This window comes from Vicia villosa, linkage group LG2 (genome assembly GCF_029867415.1).
Source record: "Vicia villosa cultivar HV-30 ecotype Madison, WI linkage group LG2, Vvil1.0, whole genome shotgun sequence".
In the NCBI taxonomy this organism is placed as follows: domain Eukaryota; kingdom Viridiplantae; phylum Streptophyta; class Magnoliopsida; order Fabales; family Fabaceae; genus Vicia; species Vicia villosa.
This window is the reverse complement of record NC_081181.1, coordinates 29,423,873-29,443,401: the sequence shown is the minus strand read 5'-3', so window position 1 is coordinate 29,443,401 and position 19,529 is coordinate 29,423,873. Positions and strand designations below refer to the sequence as shown.

Sequence of the window (19,529 nt, the reverse complement as noted above, 5' to 3'; positions counted from 1 at the left end):
CGAGCAAAAAGGGGTGAAAACCCTAATTCAGACTCCTTGATCCCATAACAGATTAATGATTAATGAATGCATGCCTTTATTTATGACCTAAAAAATGCGAATGATTATGAGGTAATAAGCCAGTCAGTAGAATAATTGGATGGGCAAATTTTGGGGTGCAACACCATGTTCAGCCTTAGTTGCACCTATTTTCTATAATATTATTAGAAACTAAACTTTTTGGTTAGAAATCATAATTTATTCAGATGAAAACATTAAATCCACTATTTTCTAAAGGATTAATTAGATTTTTTCGATCATTTCAACCTAAAAATAGTGTACTACCTCCATTATCAAGAGGCCTTGATAAAAACTTCCCTTAAAGAGAACACGAATTATATTATGGTGTGTCTATCTCTATGTATCATTGAATATGAGATTTGGTTTAAACAACGAGATGGATAAGTCTATCACAGATAAATCCACTCAACCTACTCTGAAGTTAACTGATCACTAAGGATCATAAATGTTGAGATATCCCCTGAAACACATGCTCTGATCATTGTTGTTTATATTTACCATCACCGTACATTCTTGGATCAAATACTTTAAGCCATTGTATACTTAAAAGTATACCTCTTTGCTTTGCACAAATTCATTCAATATTAGCTAGGATATTGAGTTGCAACACATACCTGCAAAACAAACTAAGATTTCACCATTGGTACCCAAATTTTATTGGATTCAAGTGTGTTAGTTTTTCTAGAAGTTCTACGGTTGTTACCTTTAGACCTTTTCAATTTATCAAAATAAGATGGCTCTAAATGGCAATTTTCAGAGCGTGTACATTTAAAAACTAGACGATTCTTTTTCATATGATTTAAACCTTTACTAGTTTTCCTATCATTTTTAAATACTAGTCTATTCTTATTTAAAGAAGTCCTTTAACTTGAGAGGATCAATTCAAGGTTTTATTTCCCTTTGGTAAACTGACCTAGGGTTTCATGCAATTCAATTACTTCTTTTTTCAAAGAGACATAAGTCTCTCATGATTCATTTGAGTTTCTAATCTTGGTTATTTCTAATGTAAGCGATTCATAGCTTTCTTCAACAAATCCTAAATACTCCTTAAAGTCTAAGTTGAGTTTTTTAAGTTTATATTTTTCTTCAACCAACTTAACACTAATTTTAAATTATTGTATATAAGATTATTTAGTTGCCTCAACATCATCTTCCTCGTAGGATGCCTTTAAGTAAACTTCACCTTCTTTGTTAGGAAAAGATTTTTCTGTAATTTTCCCTGAGGTTGAAGTCTCTTATAATTTTATTATTTCTAAGATTCCACTTAAAGATACTTCTTCTTTATAGTTTCTTACACTTGAGGTTCCTTCATTCAATGTTGAACTTTCGGAGATTGTTCAACTATTGAATATGTTCTTTTGAAGGAACCCATTGGAGTTTTTAGATAAGAGTTTGATGATTCTTCGGGTTTTAAACTTTATCTTTCATCTTTAAGTAATTGAACTAGTTCGCTAATTTTTTTATGTTTTCCTTCTTCTTTGATTTTTCCTAAAATTCTCAAAGGCTCCCATCTTTCGATTTCAGTATTTAATTAAGCTTCCAATTCTTAACTTAGATATTGGTTACTAAAAAACTTTCCAATATAATTTATAATATTTATAAATTTTTTAAAACAAGATGTAAAGGAGAGTCATTTGCAAAAAGAAGCACTAAAAATGTAGAACCAAGAGTAAGTTGTGACATTTTGAACTTAGACTTGAAAATGTTGACTTTTAGGTCAAACTTCCTTGATCAAACTTGGATCTTTTAAGCTTTTTTTGCAATCCAAGGCACATTGAAGCACATATGAACTTCAATTTATTAAATCTTGATTATAATTTGATTGAATATGGTCAAAGCTTGAGGTTGCTTGATGGTGAAGGCATGGAAATAAACACATGAACATTGACTTTCTTGGGGAACAAACAATCAAATCTTTGGACACTTCTTGATCAATTTTAAGTTGAATAAAGCTTGAAGAGATAATGCCTAAGATTATAGGTCTAGTCTTGATGAATGATCCCTTTAGAATCAATGATTAAAAAATCTCTGAGCTTAAGCAACCAAAACCTTAGTTGATGAAGCAATGCTTGGTGTTCTTGATTCAATCCTCTAACTTGCAAAACAAAATGAGGGAAACAAAGCATATTTTTGATATTTTGGTTAAGGTTAGTAAAGCATAAAGGTATAAAATACAAAATTAAAAGATACACAAGATGGTGCTTGGTGATCCCCATAAGGCAAGACTCAAGAAGATAGGAGAGAGGTCACCAAGTTTGTAATCTCGATACCAATGCACATGATGCAAATGAGGTGGTATTTTAGGGGTAAAAATTAGGGTATGACAATGGTATTTGTTAATTTGTCAATGAGTAGCTAAATTTATCTAGATTAAGTCTTTTTTGGATGAACTTTATTATTACTCTGTTGGACCACATGTTTGTTTGAGATTTATTAAGTACTTTTCTTGTTATTATCTTATTTATTTTGTTCTTGAGTTTAATGCTTTTATTTGTTTATGGGCGTACCAAAAAATTTAGATACGTAGGAATTTCTGACCCTTAGTCTACTTATCTGATCTAGGGAAAATTAATTGACTTTGTAATTAACTAGGGATATGTAATTAGAAGTCATTGCTTTATAATTAACGCATCTAGAACACCAAATTTAACTTTTAATTGACCTAAGGAATTATCGTCTAAATTAGTGAGTTGCACACTAAGGAATTGAGTGCGGTGGTCTTGTTAGTTCGCAGTGAGATAATAATGTAATTGAAACTCAATAAATACAAAGTTCATCAACAAATAAGAATAAAGGGATTTGAAAATAAAGACCTAATCGCCTTTCTCATCTTGAACTCCATTATTTTAATTTCTCATTTTAGAATTGATTTCTAATGAATACCCCTTTAATTGTTTACATTTGCAAATAATTCTCTTTTTAAATTACAATCCTCGTGGAAACGATCTTTTTATTTTTACTTCGACACTATCGGTACACTTGCTGAAAGGTCATCACAACCCACACAAGTGGTTTTATAAATAGAACCCTTATGTTGAAGTAAATAAGTCTTGACCACAATTGATTTTGGAAACCTTAGTTTTCTAAAACCAAAAATCTCTCTCTCTCTCTCTCTCTCTCTCTCTCTCTCTCTCCCTTATCTCTCTCGCTCACACATACACACAGATACACACACACACGGAGAAACACACACACACACACACACACACACACACTAAACCTTCATTTGAACCATCTAACACTCTAAGTGAATATATTCTAATCAAGTGGACTGGGGGTAGAGGTGTTGTCGATCATGAAGTGCTTGTGGTCACTCTTTAAATTCAACTTCAAAGGTTCATCACTTCATCGCTAAAAGATGTAATTATTTGATCAATGATCATGGCAATTATCAAGGATTCTCCAAAGAGAAACCAATATGTTTTATCTTGTATGATGTTAAGACATGATGAATTTATAAACCTAAGTACAATTTCAGGTAAAGTTCTCTCATTTTATCCTTAATTACTTGCATTGATCCTTTGTTTGGATTGAAAGAAAGAACACACTACTTCAGAAATGCATTTCCAAATTGAACTCATTTACATTTATTATTAAATGTATTTCTGAACCCGTGTGTTATTGGATTTTATAAATTTTGTTGTTTTGCTTCTTATTCAGAAATGTTGTTTTGTAATTTTCGGATACGCATTTCTGAATTTTTACCTGATAAGAATTTTGTGGTCAAAAGTTACCCAATACTTGTGTAAATGGGGTGTGTCTGAACCCTTATTTGCTACACCAAAACACTAAAAATAGACAGAATGACTTCATTTCTCCATCTTGCTTTTGTGTATTTCAATAGTCAGAAAACACCGCGTTCGTTCAGGGTCATCAAGGAAACATCCCCATAGGTCTGATATCCATTCTGAATACTTTGCTGCGCTTTTCAAAAAATCGCAGAGTCGTTAAGCTCAAGTATTGCTCACCCTCATATGGAAGATAAAAAGAATGTCCATTTCACCAACCTTGAACTGGAGACAGATGAAGATCTAAAGGTTATGTGGAGTACCCACAACATGACTTCGGTTGTGCATCTTCGAAATTTTTAAAGAAAAAAAATAGTTCTTGGTGTGTTCGGAGAAACAAGGGATATTTTGAGATTTCACGCAGGGTTTGGAGAAAGTATAAGGGTGAGAAGAAAAATTGCCAAAAAAAATGATGGACAATAAACATTAAAATACCTAAGGTTCTTCAGTATTGCTTCAAATGCAAATACCATCAAATATCTCAAAAGACTATTGGATGGATTTGACGGTCCAAATAAATATTTTTGACGTTGGACACCTCATGGTGTGGAGTTGAACATATTAACTTTCACATTGACCAGAACAATTTTTTAACTAAAATTTCACTAAAAAAAATCTAATTGAATATTATATATATATATATATATATATATATATATATATATATATATATATATATATATATTTGTAATTGCAGAGACTAATCCCTCGAGATAAAGAGCACCGCAATTGACGACAAAACTCTACTTTAAGAGATTAAACACTATGACATGTCTAGAGCTGAGTTCGAACTCAGAATTTTTGTTAAGCTAAAAGAGACTCTTACCATCTCTTAATCAAATACTTCCTCCATTCCTATTTATAAGCAAATTTTAACTTTTTAAATTTATTGAATAAATATTGTATTTGAATAATATAAAAACTAGATAAATCATTTATTTAATAAATATAAAAAATTAAAATTTATTAATAAATAAGAATGGAAGGAGTACTCTTGAATAATATATCCTATGATTTTTAAAAAGGTCGATATTGTTCATACTAGTTAAAAAACCACAAGATTTTTTTAAAATAGAAAAAAAATGTTAAGGATGACTTTTCTCAATATTTAAAGATCACATAGCTTATTTCGTCTAAGTATAAATAAAAAATGATTGATAATAAAAAGTTTGCCCACTAAACAGGGCCATTTCTGGAAAGAGAGAAAAGATGAAAGCCCAACCCAAGTGTTCAAAAACCCTAATCATATAAATTCTTACATCTCCCATTTTCCTGCTCCACCCTCACAGTTCATATAAGCGGTCGCTGCGAAATCCCAATCCAGGCAATTACGTTTTTCATTCTCTCCCAACCATTCTAATTTCCTGATCTTCTTGATTCGTTTTAATAATTATCTTTGTTACCTGATTTCCCTTCAGATATGAAGATCATCGCGGCATATTTGTTGGCCGTTTTGGGAGGTAACACAGCCCCTTCCGCCACTGATGTCAAGCGCATCCTAAGCTCAGGTTTTGATTCTTAACTTTTCTCTTCAATTTTATTAATTCATTTGCAGTCAGTTGTTTATGATTTTTGTCATGATTAGTTGCTTTATAATTGAATATTGAAGAATCATACATTAGTTCATAGGCAAATTGTATTGAATGAATTTGGTTTTTTCTTTGATATTTATAGTTGGAGTTGAGGGTGAGGATGAGCAGATTGAGTTGCTCTTGAGCGAAGTCAAGGGAAAAGATTTCGCTGAGCTAATTGCCAGCGGAAGAGAGAAATTGGCTTCAGTTCCTTCTGGTGGAGGAGCTGTGGCTGTTTCTGCTGCATCTGGTGGCGGTGCTGGTGCTGCTGCACCGGCTGCAGAAGCAAAGGAAGAAAAGAAGGTCGAAGAAAAGGAAGAGTCTGATGATGTAAGTTTCTAAAATTTTATCTCTATAGTTGATATTTTGGTGGATTCGTGAATCTGGACTAACAAATGTATATATCGATGTTATCTTTGTTTTACAGGATATGGGCTTCAGTTTGTTTGACTAGAAGAGTTGTGACACAAGATTTTGATCGTAGGTTTTTGTCGGTTTTGTATTTTCAATTTAGACATTGTGATTGAATCATAATGCTTGATATAATTTGATTTTCTTGATCTATTGGGTTTTAACCTGTGCATTATATTGTTCGTTAGTGCGAATTATCCTCTATCCATTGTTATTAGTTACCTTGATAACTATTAAGTTTTACTTATTGAAATGTTCTCTGGCCCGGGGATTGACCTAATAAGCTATTTAAGAGTTATGGGTTGAATAAGTAAATTCCTTTCATGTTCAGTTGAAAGAGTTAGTTAGGTATTTTATGTTAGAGAAAAGTATGCAGAGATTTGTAGTAATCTCATGCAAATCTCTTTGATAGGCTGTGTATGAAGTCCTTCAAGTTCTTTGAAAATGGGAATGGATTTTGAAAATAGGTTGAGAACTTGAATTAATAAAGTCATTTTGGAGATGGTGTATGAACCAAATTAATTTTTAGAAAACTAAATTAACCGAGATCAACATAGGCAGCTACAAGAGGTGGCATATTTACTGAGCTGTAAATTAAGGGAAAATTATGTTCTTTGTATTTGTATTTGGAGAAACTAGAATTGAACGATTGGTTAGAGAATTTCTAAATAATTTGATCATTACCAATGGGCGGGCCATTATATACAAAAGATGTGGTTTTCATATAATAACTTATGATTTCATCATAAGCAATCATGTAGGGAAGCTGCACATGATTGTTACTTGACTTGTAAGTAACAAACTCAACAAACTTCCTAGCTGAATTGTAACTGAAAATCTTACTTCTCTGCACATGATTATTAATGCGTTCTCTAACTCTAACTTAGTGCCCAGGATTATCAAGTCTTGGCTCAAGTGTCGGTCTTAAACTTATTATTGATTTCATGATCACTCCTGTAAAGGTGATGCAAACTTCTCTTCATATTTGATAAGGGTGATGCAAAGACTTTTTAGGTGAGAAATAGAAATTTGCAAGAGTGTAGCATCACTTCGTTGCCTTCAATAATTTCAATATATTTGATTATTTTTATATTTGATGAACTTTGTTTTAAGTATAAGCTAATCGTAAGATGTTTTGAAATATTATTTAACCATTTAAAATAAAATTTATAGGAAATAAATAAATAAATAAATAAGACCACTTATACGTTACATATCACCTTGTTACATATCACCTTGTTTGTGGGTTTTTTTTATAAGTGGAGCTGTTTCATTAGTGGACTTAGTTCCTAAAAAAAAAATCAAGTTTAAAAAAAAAATACTTAAAAAATCATGTTTTCAAAATAATTACCAAAATATCTAGGCGAACCCCATTGTTATGCGCCAAACCATTTGACAGAAAGGAGTAATGTTTAGGTGTTGTAGCCATTTCAAATGGCGCATGCACACAATCTAGCCATTCAAAATTGGTGCATGCTACCCCATATTAGGTATGCCATTTGAAATGGCGCCTATGTGGGGTTCCTATTTATTTATTTATTTATTTATTTATTTTTCATTTATTTTAAGTAATAAATTGGGACCCATATGGACTACCGGAACTAGATATTGTAACAACGATTGAAATAAATAAATCCCGAAATAATTTTTTATATTAACTTGAACAACACGATACACCGACAACAACAACAACTAATAAATCAAAAATAAAAAAATCCTAGTGTCCTTCATCACCCAAACGCCCCTCCATTTCACATGCAGGTGCTCGTATAACATGTTGAGGACGTGTATTGCCGCCGCATTCCTAGGGCCACCCCTTCCCCGTCCCCTTCCTCTTGGTGGTACAGGTTGTGTCTGTATAGACGACCCTAGCATTGTGTTGTCCCGCCTGTCGCTGTCAAGGAATTCGTCACCATAATGTCCTGGAAATCGACTATTGTAAAGTCGGTTACCCAATCCCTCAAATGTGCTAAATTGTGGTGGGGGAGTAGGGTGAGGCACAGTTTCTGGGCGGTAGCACTCAGTGGCACTTGAATTACCTTGATAGAAGCCAAATTGATTGGATGGCGTTGCTAATCCAAAGTAGGTACGGTGGTGTGATGATTGTGACACTAAAGGGTCGCGGGGGTCATATTCATCAGCTGGACCATCGTCGAAACTTAGTTGTAGTCTTGATGAACCAGTCTCGTTGTGTTGGCTGAATGACCTACGACTCTAGTGAGGTGGTTGACTATGGGTTTGGAAAAGAGGTTGGGGAGGAGTATGATAGGGGTTGTCATGATGATATTGATGTTGATATGGTGGTTGGGACTGAGTTTGGAACGAGTTGAACTTATTGAATTGTTGTTGTGTTTGTTGTGGTTGTTGATGTTGTTGTTGTTGTTGTGTGTATTGGTGGTGTTGTTGTTGTTCTTACGGGATGATATAATTTTGCTGGCGGGGGTCTATAAGGTAGAACGGGTCAGCCACAAATAAATCTGGGGTGGTAACAGTTCGGTACCAACTCATGTATTGTGGTGATGGTTTTATTTCATGGTCACTTACGGGGAAGTTAAGGACATGTTGGGCACAATTTTTCCACATAAGGCGCCATTCGGGAGCGAAATCATTCCAATCTTGGTAGTCCCATTGCTGGTTTACACGTTTAAGGTGCCATTGTCCCAAATCAGTCGGAGGATCAGGGATACCTTGATGCATTCCGAACTGGAGTTTCACCCGGTCAGAATGATGCATCTCCACGATGTTGTACCGAAAGATGGTTGTCTTTGCAGTCCAAATAACGACATCTTCAACTCTGGGTTCATGACCGCAGTCCAAATATGGCCTTCATATAAAGTGCATGTATAAAAGTTATAAATTATTTAGGTCATATATTAAAAAAAATTGATAAAATAGGGAAAATTTAGAGACTATACGTCCTCCGGTCGTAAGTGATCCAGAAGCTGGCGGTACATCGTGATGTTTGACCGCAGATTATTTTTGTAGTTCATTCCCTTTACGCAAAATCTAAAATGTAGTATATATTTGTTAGTTGAAGTAAATACTAATGATTTTATTTGAATTAAAATATGATTAGAATACTTACTTTGTTGCGTAGGGGAACGTCCACCGGCTTCTGTTTTCCGGGGCCAGAATAGGCATTCTCCACCACCCCCAAACTTGAACCAAGAGAGCGCATCCGTAAAACGTGCAAGTATCACTCTTAACATTCTTGCACAGAGATTGATACAAAGTAGCCAGGACAGTAGACCCCCAACTATACTTATTCACTTTATTAATATCCATAAGTAAGTGCAAATACATAAAATTTACTGTGTTACCGGTACTGTCTGGAAATAACACGTTTCCAAAAAGCAACATGATGTAACACCTTGTTTTCTTAAGTACTTCCTCTTCAGACGAATTTTCGTCCAAACGAAATCAAGTATAATATAACTTTAGGGCCTTTAGGTTGACACCCTGGTTCCTAGCACCTACCTCACCTTCTATTAGATTGATGCCCAATGATTGCTTGCAAAGGGCATTGGCTAGTTGTACACACCCATTAATGGTCTTACCTGCTACTGAAAGGCTCAACAACATGTACACATCTTCCAGGATTATTGTGCATTCCCCGGTTGGAAGATGAAAGGTGTAAGTCTCTGGCCTCCAACGTTCTAACAAGGCCAACACAAATTTAAGATCAATGCTATAGTTTGTGATCCTGATGATGTGTCCAAAACCAACTCTATAAAAATGGTTTTATAAACTCTTCAGCAGGAAGCATGGAGTGGTTACGTGTACGAAATCGCTCAACGTCTTGAAAAACTTAACACAACATAAATATATAGTTATAATAAAATGGAGTGCTAAGAAAATAAAAAAACTTACAAATGCAGCGATGTTTTCCTTAGTGCCTCGGTGCTTGTTTCCCATTGTTAAGAGAGACATGTTTGGTATTTGCGGAGAGAAAAAACTTAGGAAGAAAGATGAAACGAAATTTGGTGATTGGAAATTTGTGTTGGTGATGAGAAATATGTTGAGAGATTGCAAGTATATATAGTGAGAAGGCTAAAACGGTAACATGTTGCATGCTGGACATGACAACACATTTAGTAGTGTTAGGTGTTGGTTGTGTAGACTAGGGTGGCATGCATGCAGCATAGGCTTCAGACGCATGCATGCATATTACAAGAATCGTTTCAGATGCATGCAGGTTACAGGAATTATTTCAGACGCATGCATCATTTAGGAATCGTTTCAGACGCATGCAACATTCAAGAATCGTTTCAGATGCATGCGTGACAGGTGGGGACCACAAAAATCACATGTGTACATGCAAGCCATTTCATTTGGCGCATGCACCTAAAAAAGCACTAATGCGCCATTTCATTTGGCGCCTTCCTGAAGGGAAAGAACACTAATGCGCCATTTGAAATGGCGCCTTTTTTAAAAAGGAAACCCTAATTAGGTTTCCCGTTTTGTCCTGTAGTGCAGCTGTTTTGCTGGCCCATACCGTCAGTGTGTATTTTGGACAGTCGGATACCGTCAGTGTGTATTTTAGTCTCCCAATCCTTCTATGTAAATTAGGGTTTCCTAAGTCTCGCATTCCTGTCTATTAATTAGGGCTTACATTGTATGAATTCCTACACACAAACACAACAACGAAAGTTCGCATTTAGGCCAGACAAATGTCACCAGAAATCAGATCCACCCCCATCAAAAAAACGTCTCGAATATGAACCAGAGTACCCTAGAAGAAACGGGGACGTCATATACTCTCCCGTCAAACCCCCCATGCCGGTCATGTTTTGGAATATAAATTCCGTGGCCCAACACAAGAGGACTATCCTGAGGTTTTTGGAAGGGGAGTACCAACCCGGCGAAGAGATAAGAAGTATCAAAAGGCTTAGATCTAGGGGTGGTGTTGTGATTGGGGAAAGGGAGCGTTGGTGGGAGAATATGGAATACGACGTGGATTGCACTCGAATGATGCATGGAACATATGACATTGTGTTAACCGTTGTAATTTCTTAGATGTGTTAATTTTCTTAATTTCTGTTTCGTATTTTTCAATGTATCTTTCAAGGAAATGCATTATGCATATTGGCACTCTCAATTAATGGTTGTTTTATCGTATCAGCATTGGTTTGCTATATTTTGATAATGTATAATCTAAAAAATAAATACATATTAAAGAAAAAAATGAATAATAAATAAATAAAAACAAATTGTTAATAAATAATAATAATATTTAGCGCCAAAAAATATTGGTAGAAGGGGCCTGATATTCTTTTTAAGGAATCTCCGAGAACACGTTGCTCCTCAACCCAGTCTTTGTTTAATCTCTGATAGGCATGCTTCCATTGAAAGTGCTTACAACAATCCAGCGAATGGATGGCAACACCCACCATCAACACATGTCTACTATATTCGCCATATTGTCCAGAATTTCATGCGGGAGATCAAGGATAGGCACCTCCGGAAAACACTGGTCAATGCAGGATATGCATTAACTCAGCCTACATTCCAACATTATCAGAGTGAATTTTTTTTTGTCAAATCCGAACGCGGGAAGCTGGATTGATAACCTTTCCAGAGAGAAATGGACCAGGGCTTATGACAATAGCGTGCGATGGGGCCACATGATAACAAATCTAGTAGAATCCATGAATGGTGTTTTTAAGGGCATCCAAAACCTTCCGATCACTGCACTGGTGGAGGCAACCTACTTTAGGATGGCTTCGCTATTCTCAAAAAGAGGTCAAAGGTGGAGTGCTGTTAGAGAATCTGGTCAACTGTTTAGCGAGAGTTGCATGAAATTTATGAAAGAACAATCTGCCAAGGCCAACAGTCATCACGTAACTGCTTTCAATCGATTTAACCGCACCTTTGGTGTTCGAGAAAAAAATTGACCACAATGAAGGATTGCCGAGACCGCAATATCGGGTTATACTAGATGATCATTGGTGCGAATGTGGTAAGTTTCAAGCATTTCGTATACCTTGCTCGCATGTCATAGCAGCATGTGCATATGCACACCGAGATGCATTGTTATTACTTTCTCTAATTTACAAGGCTGAGACATTGCTCCAAGTATACAGTGTGGCATTTCCAGTGGTGGCAAAGGAGAATTAGTGGCCTGAGTATGATGGGGAGGTAGTATGGCATAATAACACGATGCGGCGAAATAAAAAGGATCGCCCCAATAGTACTCGCATTCGAACCGAGATGGACGTCCATGACAAAATGGAAAGAACATGCAGTATTTGTCGTCAAATAGGGCACAATAAAAAGAAATGTCCTAGCCGTGGAACAACCTCATCACATGTTTGATCAGCTTTGTAACGTTTTTTTACGAGAATGTATCAACTTCGTGTATCGACTGTGTAACATATTTTTTTATCAATGAACTCTACTTTATTAATCGGCGGAATCGACTACACAAAAACATTAATTACGGTTAATAACAATTTTACGAACTCGGCGTATCGAACATTTTTGCGAAAACCAAGACCGGAATGGAAAACTCGGCGTAAAATGGTACAAAATGGGGTATTTTTTTTAAAAAAACCCCAAACACATAGGGGCCATTTCAAATGGCGCCTATGTGTATGTCCCATAACCTATGCGCCAATTCAATTGGCTTGTCCTAATGGCCATAGTGTTTGCGCCATTTCATATGGCTAGGTCCCAACCAATGCGCCAAATGGTTTGGCGCATACCCCTGGGGGTTCTGCCAAACCTAGACATTTTGGTATTTTTTTTGAAAATATGGTTTTTTAAGTATTATTTTTTTTAAACTTGGTTATTTAAAATTTTTTTCTTAGTTCCTCAAAACATTTATTTAATTATTATTATTATTATTATTATTATTATTATTTTGAATCAAATAATAATTTTCGATCAACCAAAAACAATCATACAAACAAGGCGATCAGAAAATCCAGCCATTCAATAAGAACTACTAAAACCAAAAACGATCCATACAAACAAGGCGATCAGAAGATCCAACCACTCAAAAAGAACTACAAAAAAAAACCTTAGCTTAATTACATCATCATCAAAATTGCAATATGCTTTCTAAGCTCTAAACCCTATAAACTAGAGTATCTATAATTTTTATTCCTATTTCTTTGTTACTTACATTTTTTCGAAAACAGTTGTCATTCCTATACCTAAAAGCTTCATAAATTATTTCCGTAAAATTTGTTTTGAGAATTTGCACCCTCCAACCTTTACCTTTAGGGTTCAACACTATCCACCTTAATTCATCGTCATTTTCGAGGCCTATGATCAATGTGCAGCTAGTCCAAGACCTCTCTCCAAATGCTCTTCAATTCCTGATAGTCAAACATAATCCAATGTTTCAATTTGATTGCAAAAGTAGCCAGCTTCGTGGTCTATGATCCCAAACTTATACAGTCTTTCTTTAGTGGCATGTCTATTATTTATGACAAGCTAACTAGGTGTTAATTACGGCTCTAAGTCTACCCAAGTTACCATAAAAAACTTTTCTCCAATGTATGTTTTGTTGAGGATTCATGTTCATCTCTTTGATGACACAATATGTGGTTTTTGTTGCAAACCTCTCTTCATTCCAATCATTCAATAGATGAACCATGTCTCTTTGTCTTAAAATAGCCTCCAGGATTCAAGAGCAATCATTTATAATGGGGACTGTCATCAAATTAACATATTTTATGTAGTAGTGGATCCATTTGATCCACATGCTATTAGTCTTACCATTTAAAAATCATCATCATCATCATCATTATTACTATGTGTGTTGTTGTTGTTGCTACGTTGAAATGTTGATAAGTGACTGCTATGTTTGTTAACTGTTATGTCGCGAAGATGTTGAATGATTAGCACGTGCATTTGGTTGAATTGTTATTGTGTTATCATTATAGTTTGGAAGTAGTAGACGAGGTATTGCTAAACATAACTTGGGGGACGAAAAATAGAATGCGATAGGGGTATCTAGATTTGTTGACATCGAGTGAATTTTTGAGGATGAAAATAATCTAAGTGGGGGAGAGTTGTAACACACCGGTTTTTGCTATTCAATGATTTAGTGTTATTTTGATATTTTGTTGATTTATTGAATGAATTTTCTTTGATGTTATATGATGATTGTGGTATCGGAGGGTATGTATCCTTAGAATAGAGGGTAGTGCCTCTAAATTAAAAGTTACGGAATTAAATAAATATAATTATTCATTTAATTTAATTTATTAGAAAATTAGATGATTTAATATGATTGGAATAAGAATTATTATTGAGGTTTAATAATAATAATAATAATAATAATATTAATAATAATAATAATAATAATAATAATAATAATAATAATAATAATAATAATAATAATAATAATAAGAGAGTAAATGAGTAAATAGTTAATGGACCTATGTTGTGTTAGCATGAAGAATAGTGAGGGTGTTTATTAAGCCCATTAGTGAAGTTAAAAGTTAGTAAGGAGTTAAATAAAAATAAGAAAGGAAATATAATGGAAAATAGAGAATTTGGAGAGAACGTGAAAAGAGAAGGTTTTCGTGAAAGAGGAGAAGAGGCACAAAGAGGCTAGGGCAAAGATTCCATTGAAAGAGTAGAGAACCTTTAATCCAAGGTAAGGGCGGGGCTCTAACTTTATAAGATTTAGTATGATGATTGGTATGTAGGAATGAGTTTTGGGGTTTTATTGACAACTTAGGTTTTGAAGGGGAATTATAGGAAATTGATAATTACGGATATTGTATGGCTTATATTGTATGAATTCTGGATTTGTTGTTGTGCTTCGTAAAAATTCGTATTTTGACAGTAAAACAAAGAATTCTATGAAATTGATGTATGTTAGTGATGATTCTTGTTGATATATGTTGTATATGTGTTGTAAAACTTATATTGCATGAATTTTGATGTTGTTGTTGTGTTTCGTAAAAATTCGTATTTTGACCGTAAAACAAAGAATTTTATGAAATTGATATATGATAGTGATGATTCTTGTTGATATGTGTTGTAGAACTTATATTGCATGAATTTTGGTGTTGTTGTTGTGTTTCGTAAAAATTCGTATTTTAACCGTAAAATGAAGAATTGTATGAAATTGATGAAATTGATGTATGTTAGTGATGATTCTTGTTGATATGTGTTGTATAACTTATATTGCATGAATTTTGTTGTTGTTGTTGTTGTTGTGTATGTTTGTATGATGATGTTTTGCGATGACGAATAAGTGATGGGCTATATTGGCGTTTGATGAAGGCTTATGCCTTATGGTTGCATAATTATTTTCGTTGACGTTTAGTTGATGTTGTTGCATTTTATGATGTCACATTATTGAGTCGCATACATTACATTTTTATGCTGGCCTGGATTGGCAAACACGTTGGGATGGATTGACAAAAACACGTTGGCCTGTATTGGCAAAAACACGTTGGCCTGAATTGGCAAAACTATAATGGCCTCAATCCCATCGTGTGGATTGAGTGCAAATTTTGATGAAGGTGTATGCCTTGTTGATGTCTCTATTTATTGGCAACTTTGTGATTAGGGTGTATGCCCTATTGGTACCACATGCATTCACATAGTCATTGGTCTAATTTCATTTTACATAATGATGAATGATGATGAGCTGTTTGATGACAAATGATGATGAGTTGTTTGATGATGAAAGATTATGAGTTGTTTGGTGATGAATACTTGTATAATCGATGATGTGATGATGGATTAGATGTTGTAAAATGATTGTATACTACTTGTTAATAAATGACGTGGATGTGTTCTGAAGTGGTGAATCATGTATGACTCTATTCTCATATACATGTTATCATATGCTTTCTTATATTGTTATGATATCTCACTGTCATACCCCAAAATTTGCCCATACTATTTCTCTTATTCAAAGTCAAGGCACATGGCTCAAAGGCATCCCTCCTAAACAAGGCTCAAGGAACTAGGGTTTTATTGTTCTGAAGAAAAATCAATGGATCAAAAGCTCCAACACATACCATACGGTCTATGATACTCTACACTATCTTCATGACAAATTTCAGGTCTCAATTCAAAAGACTAATCACTCAATTGCTCAGAAAGTCAACAGTCGACTGATTTGACCTAAAAGTCAACTGTGGTCAAAGTACAGTCAAAACTCCTGATTTTTTTTCAACGACCTTATTTTGAAGTATCATTCACCATTTGATCAAGGATTGATCATGGTTCATCAAGGAAAGATCAGAAATCAACAATTCCAAAAGTTTCTAAATTAGGGTTTTCATAGGAGAAAGTCAACTGAACTTTGACCAGCCATAACTCCTACATGGAACATCAGAAATTTCCCATCCAAAGCTCGTTAAGGAAATTGAATTCTCTACAAATTTGACTCTCACATGCCAAGTTTAAAAATGCTTCATTTGAGAGATATGGACCAAAACATTATAGGTCCTTTTCAAAAGTCAACCAAAAGTCATTTTTTTAAAAGAGCACACAAGGAGCATGGAAAATTATTTTGACATGAGACCAAAAACACTGGTTAGAGGACTCTTCAAGGTTTCTAAAAAGTCCTAGAACTCTTCCATACCTCAAAAATTGAGGGAGATATGCCTTGTCAAAGTTGGACAAATTTGAGAGGGAAAATGTGAAGAAAAAGGGTTCAAAATGATTTTTGTTACAAAGGAGCCCAATATTTTTTGATCCAATCTTGTTCCACAAGTTGCCAATGGGGCCCATATCCAATGCCACGATTTATTGATGATTATTTGATTTTATATGAATTTTTATTCATTAAAAAAATCAATTTAATCAAATATTTGAAAGGGAAATGTAAAAGATTTGTTTTGGTCTATTTTCCAATCTTTTTCAATCACATTAATGTATGGTATTTGATATAATTTCGTGAAAAAAGAGTTTGATAAGAGGAGATTGGATTTAGACCAATTTTAGCAAGTTTTAATAAAATTCTCAATCAAATTTCCAAAGATTGTAAATCATTGATTCAAGGAGATCCCATCCAAAATTGTTGACCTAAAAACACTCTCTATAAGTACACAAACAGATTCTGAGGCAAAGGAGGAAATTCACAAGGATTGGTGGCCAGAAGAACTCGCTAAAAAGCTTCAAATTTCTCTAAGAAATTCCAAATCGGTTTTGCATTTGTAGGAGAATTCAGGAACTTTTGATCATCAAAACTCAATCCTTGGGAGGTAGTGAAGCGATTCAAATCGATTTCCAAGCTTGGAGCCTCAAGACTTGTCACTCCTAAGCCACGATTTTCATAATTTTTCTCAAACACATCCCTGTCAATTCTTGCGATCTAAATGGATTTTAAGCATATATACATGTTCATATGATTGTGTGGAGCATTTTTGAATTGTCAATTGCAAGGTTTGGCACATGAATGGTGTTCCACCATTGTAGGGTTCAGAGCTTCCCTTTTTAGGGGTTTTATTTGCAGGCCGAATTGGATGAAGATAATGCTTCCATCGTGTTCGTGAGAGAATTTTGAGTTAATTCATGATCTCACTTTGCGTGTATTTTTATTATCCTTTAGTATTGAGAATTGCAGGGCTTTGGCCATGGCGCCGGAACTGTTGCTGTAGACTCTATCTAAAACGACGGATAGAAGGAAGAAGAAGGACGGGTGTCGCTCTTCCAATGGCCAATCCTCGCGCGCGTATTTCTTTTTTTGAATTCGTTGGATAATTAGTTTCACAGATATTATATTTGTAGATTATGTTGCTTACAGCGTGGACATGCAACTCCATTGGCAAGGTGAAGCGCGCGTGAAGTATTAAAACCCAGGTTCGATCCCTGGGTGGAACTCATATTTTTATTTTTATTTGACATGCTGGTTCCGGGAAGCATCCAGCGCACCCAGTCAACAAATGCCTATGATGCACTTCCAATCTCCACCTCTGGATTCTCACGTGATCTGATCCAAGAGCCAAGAATATGCTGGTGTATCATACTCCCCAGAGATGCGTAGCATCTGATTACAAGCTAAGTGTTTCTCAATTTTTATTTTTATTTTGATTATACAAATAATTTTATTTCTTATTTTATTCTTTCTAGTATAACTATTATTATTATTATTATTATCATTTTTTATCTCAACAAATTGTTTTATTAAAAAAAAGTTATAATTATTTTGTTTTATCGAAGACTCGAGTTTTCACAATTTTATACATAATTGTTTTATTACTATTATTCAATATTGTTTTCAAATGAACTTTTTTATCAATTAAATAATTAGGATTACATCCAATAATTATTTAGTTGATGTTTTGATTCGAACTCTGGATTTTTCTCCATAACTTTGGTATTATTTCAATTAGTTTATTATTTTATTAGCTAGGGTTAACTTGTGCCTTGATCAGGGTTTGCAAGAATTAGCCATACACTGAAAAAAATATTTCTTTGTATATTTTCTTTTCAGGGTTACTATCCGACGACTCCTGATCACACGCCACGCCTTTTACGAAGCTAAGTCCCGACTCTAGTTTCTTTTATTTTATTATTTATTCCTTATTTGCATTATAAAATTTCTATTAGGGTTGAAACCTCGAAAGTCCATGGACTCTTTTGCACTCACGTGCTTTGCCTGTTTTTGCCCAATTTTTCAGGGTTAACCCCGAGGCTACCTTCGACTACAAACCATATCAGATCAAATCAAAAGCTAAGTTCTATTTTTTATTTTTTAAACATCTATTTTATTTTATTTTCTTTATCAAATTAGGGTTAACCCTAATTATCATTTGAATTGATAATGCACTCACCCCTATTTTCTGTTTATTTCTCCCTTTTCCAATTTTCAGGGTTTGTCAACCGCCGAAGCTCAAATAGTCGGTAACCCTAAACTCTAATCTCTTTTATTTTTTCTGCTTTTAATTATTACTTATGTCAAACCCGCTGGCTTCATTCTCCCTTTCCCCCGCTGGTTTCTTTTTCCCCTTCCCCATATTGCTTTAATTATATTGTCTATATTTTTGCATGGTTAGTAATCCTAGGGAGTGATAACCTTGAAATTGAACTTAGAATCATTTAATTTTTACAAGATAAATATTTGAACTGATCACGTGATTGTTGCACCCACGCACCCTTTTTTGGTAACCCCTTTTGTTGCCTGTTTCCTGTTGCCTTGTTGCCTTGTTTTTTTTTTGCAGAATAGCCATGTCCCTTGAATACGAGGATACCTCAGCCATGTTGCCTCGATTATGCAAAGATCATAGGTCCCTAATGATGCTGCCTTCGATACACTAATATGATCTCGTCCCTCGGAAGTTGCCTACGAAAGGCTGAGGTATCCCCTGGTTGCCTAAACGAAAGGCTATTCTGGTCCTTCCCTTAGACTACCTGCCTCTCTACGGCATGGGACAGTCTTATGGCGAACGACATTGCGACGACCCTTCAACCTCCAAATGAAAGGCTTCCTGCCCTCTTATGGCATGGATAGACCCTTTCACCCTGAAAGGCTAAAAGAACTTTTCTACATTATTAAGGTAATTGCTCCTAATTGCCTTGCTCAGGATTAAACTCTTTTTCATCTTTTTTCTTAAAAAACTTCGATATGGCTACGCTCATTTACGAGCTAAAGTCCGTATTCACTTCTTCTACATTTCTTTCAAACGAGCAAAGCAATTAAGAGCCAATGGAAAACCATGGATGCAAAGGGTGCCTTACACCTTCCCTTTGCATAAATTACCCCCCGAACTCAGTTTTT

The 19,529-nt window shown here is 34.8% G+C and overlaps 1 protein-coding gene across 1 annotated transcript; it reads left to right on the top strand.

Annotated features, from left to right (window-relative positions):
* The first annotated feature begins 5,029 nt into the window (after positions 1-5,029).
* Positions 5,030-5,994, top strand: LOC131646044 (large ribosomal subunit protein P2y-like). The gene is made up of 4 exons (XM_058916213.1): positions 5,030-5,172; positions 5,267-5,356; positions 5,523-5,749; positions 5,847-5,994. Exons 2-4 carry the CDS (start codon positions 5,269-5,271, stop codon positions 5,871-5,873), a joined length of 342 nt encoding a protein of 113 aa, XP_058772196.1. The 5' UTR covers positions 5,030-5,172; positions 5,267-5,268; the 3' UTR covers positions 5,874-5,994.
* The last annotated feature ends 13,535 nt before the right edge of the window (positions 5,995-19,529 follow it).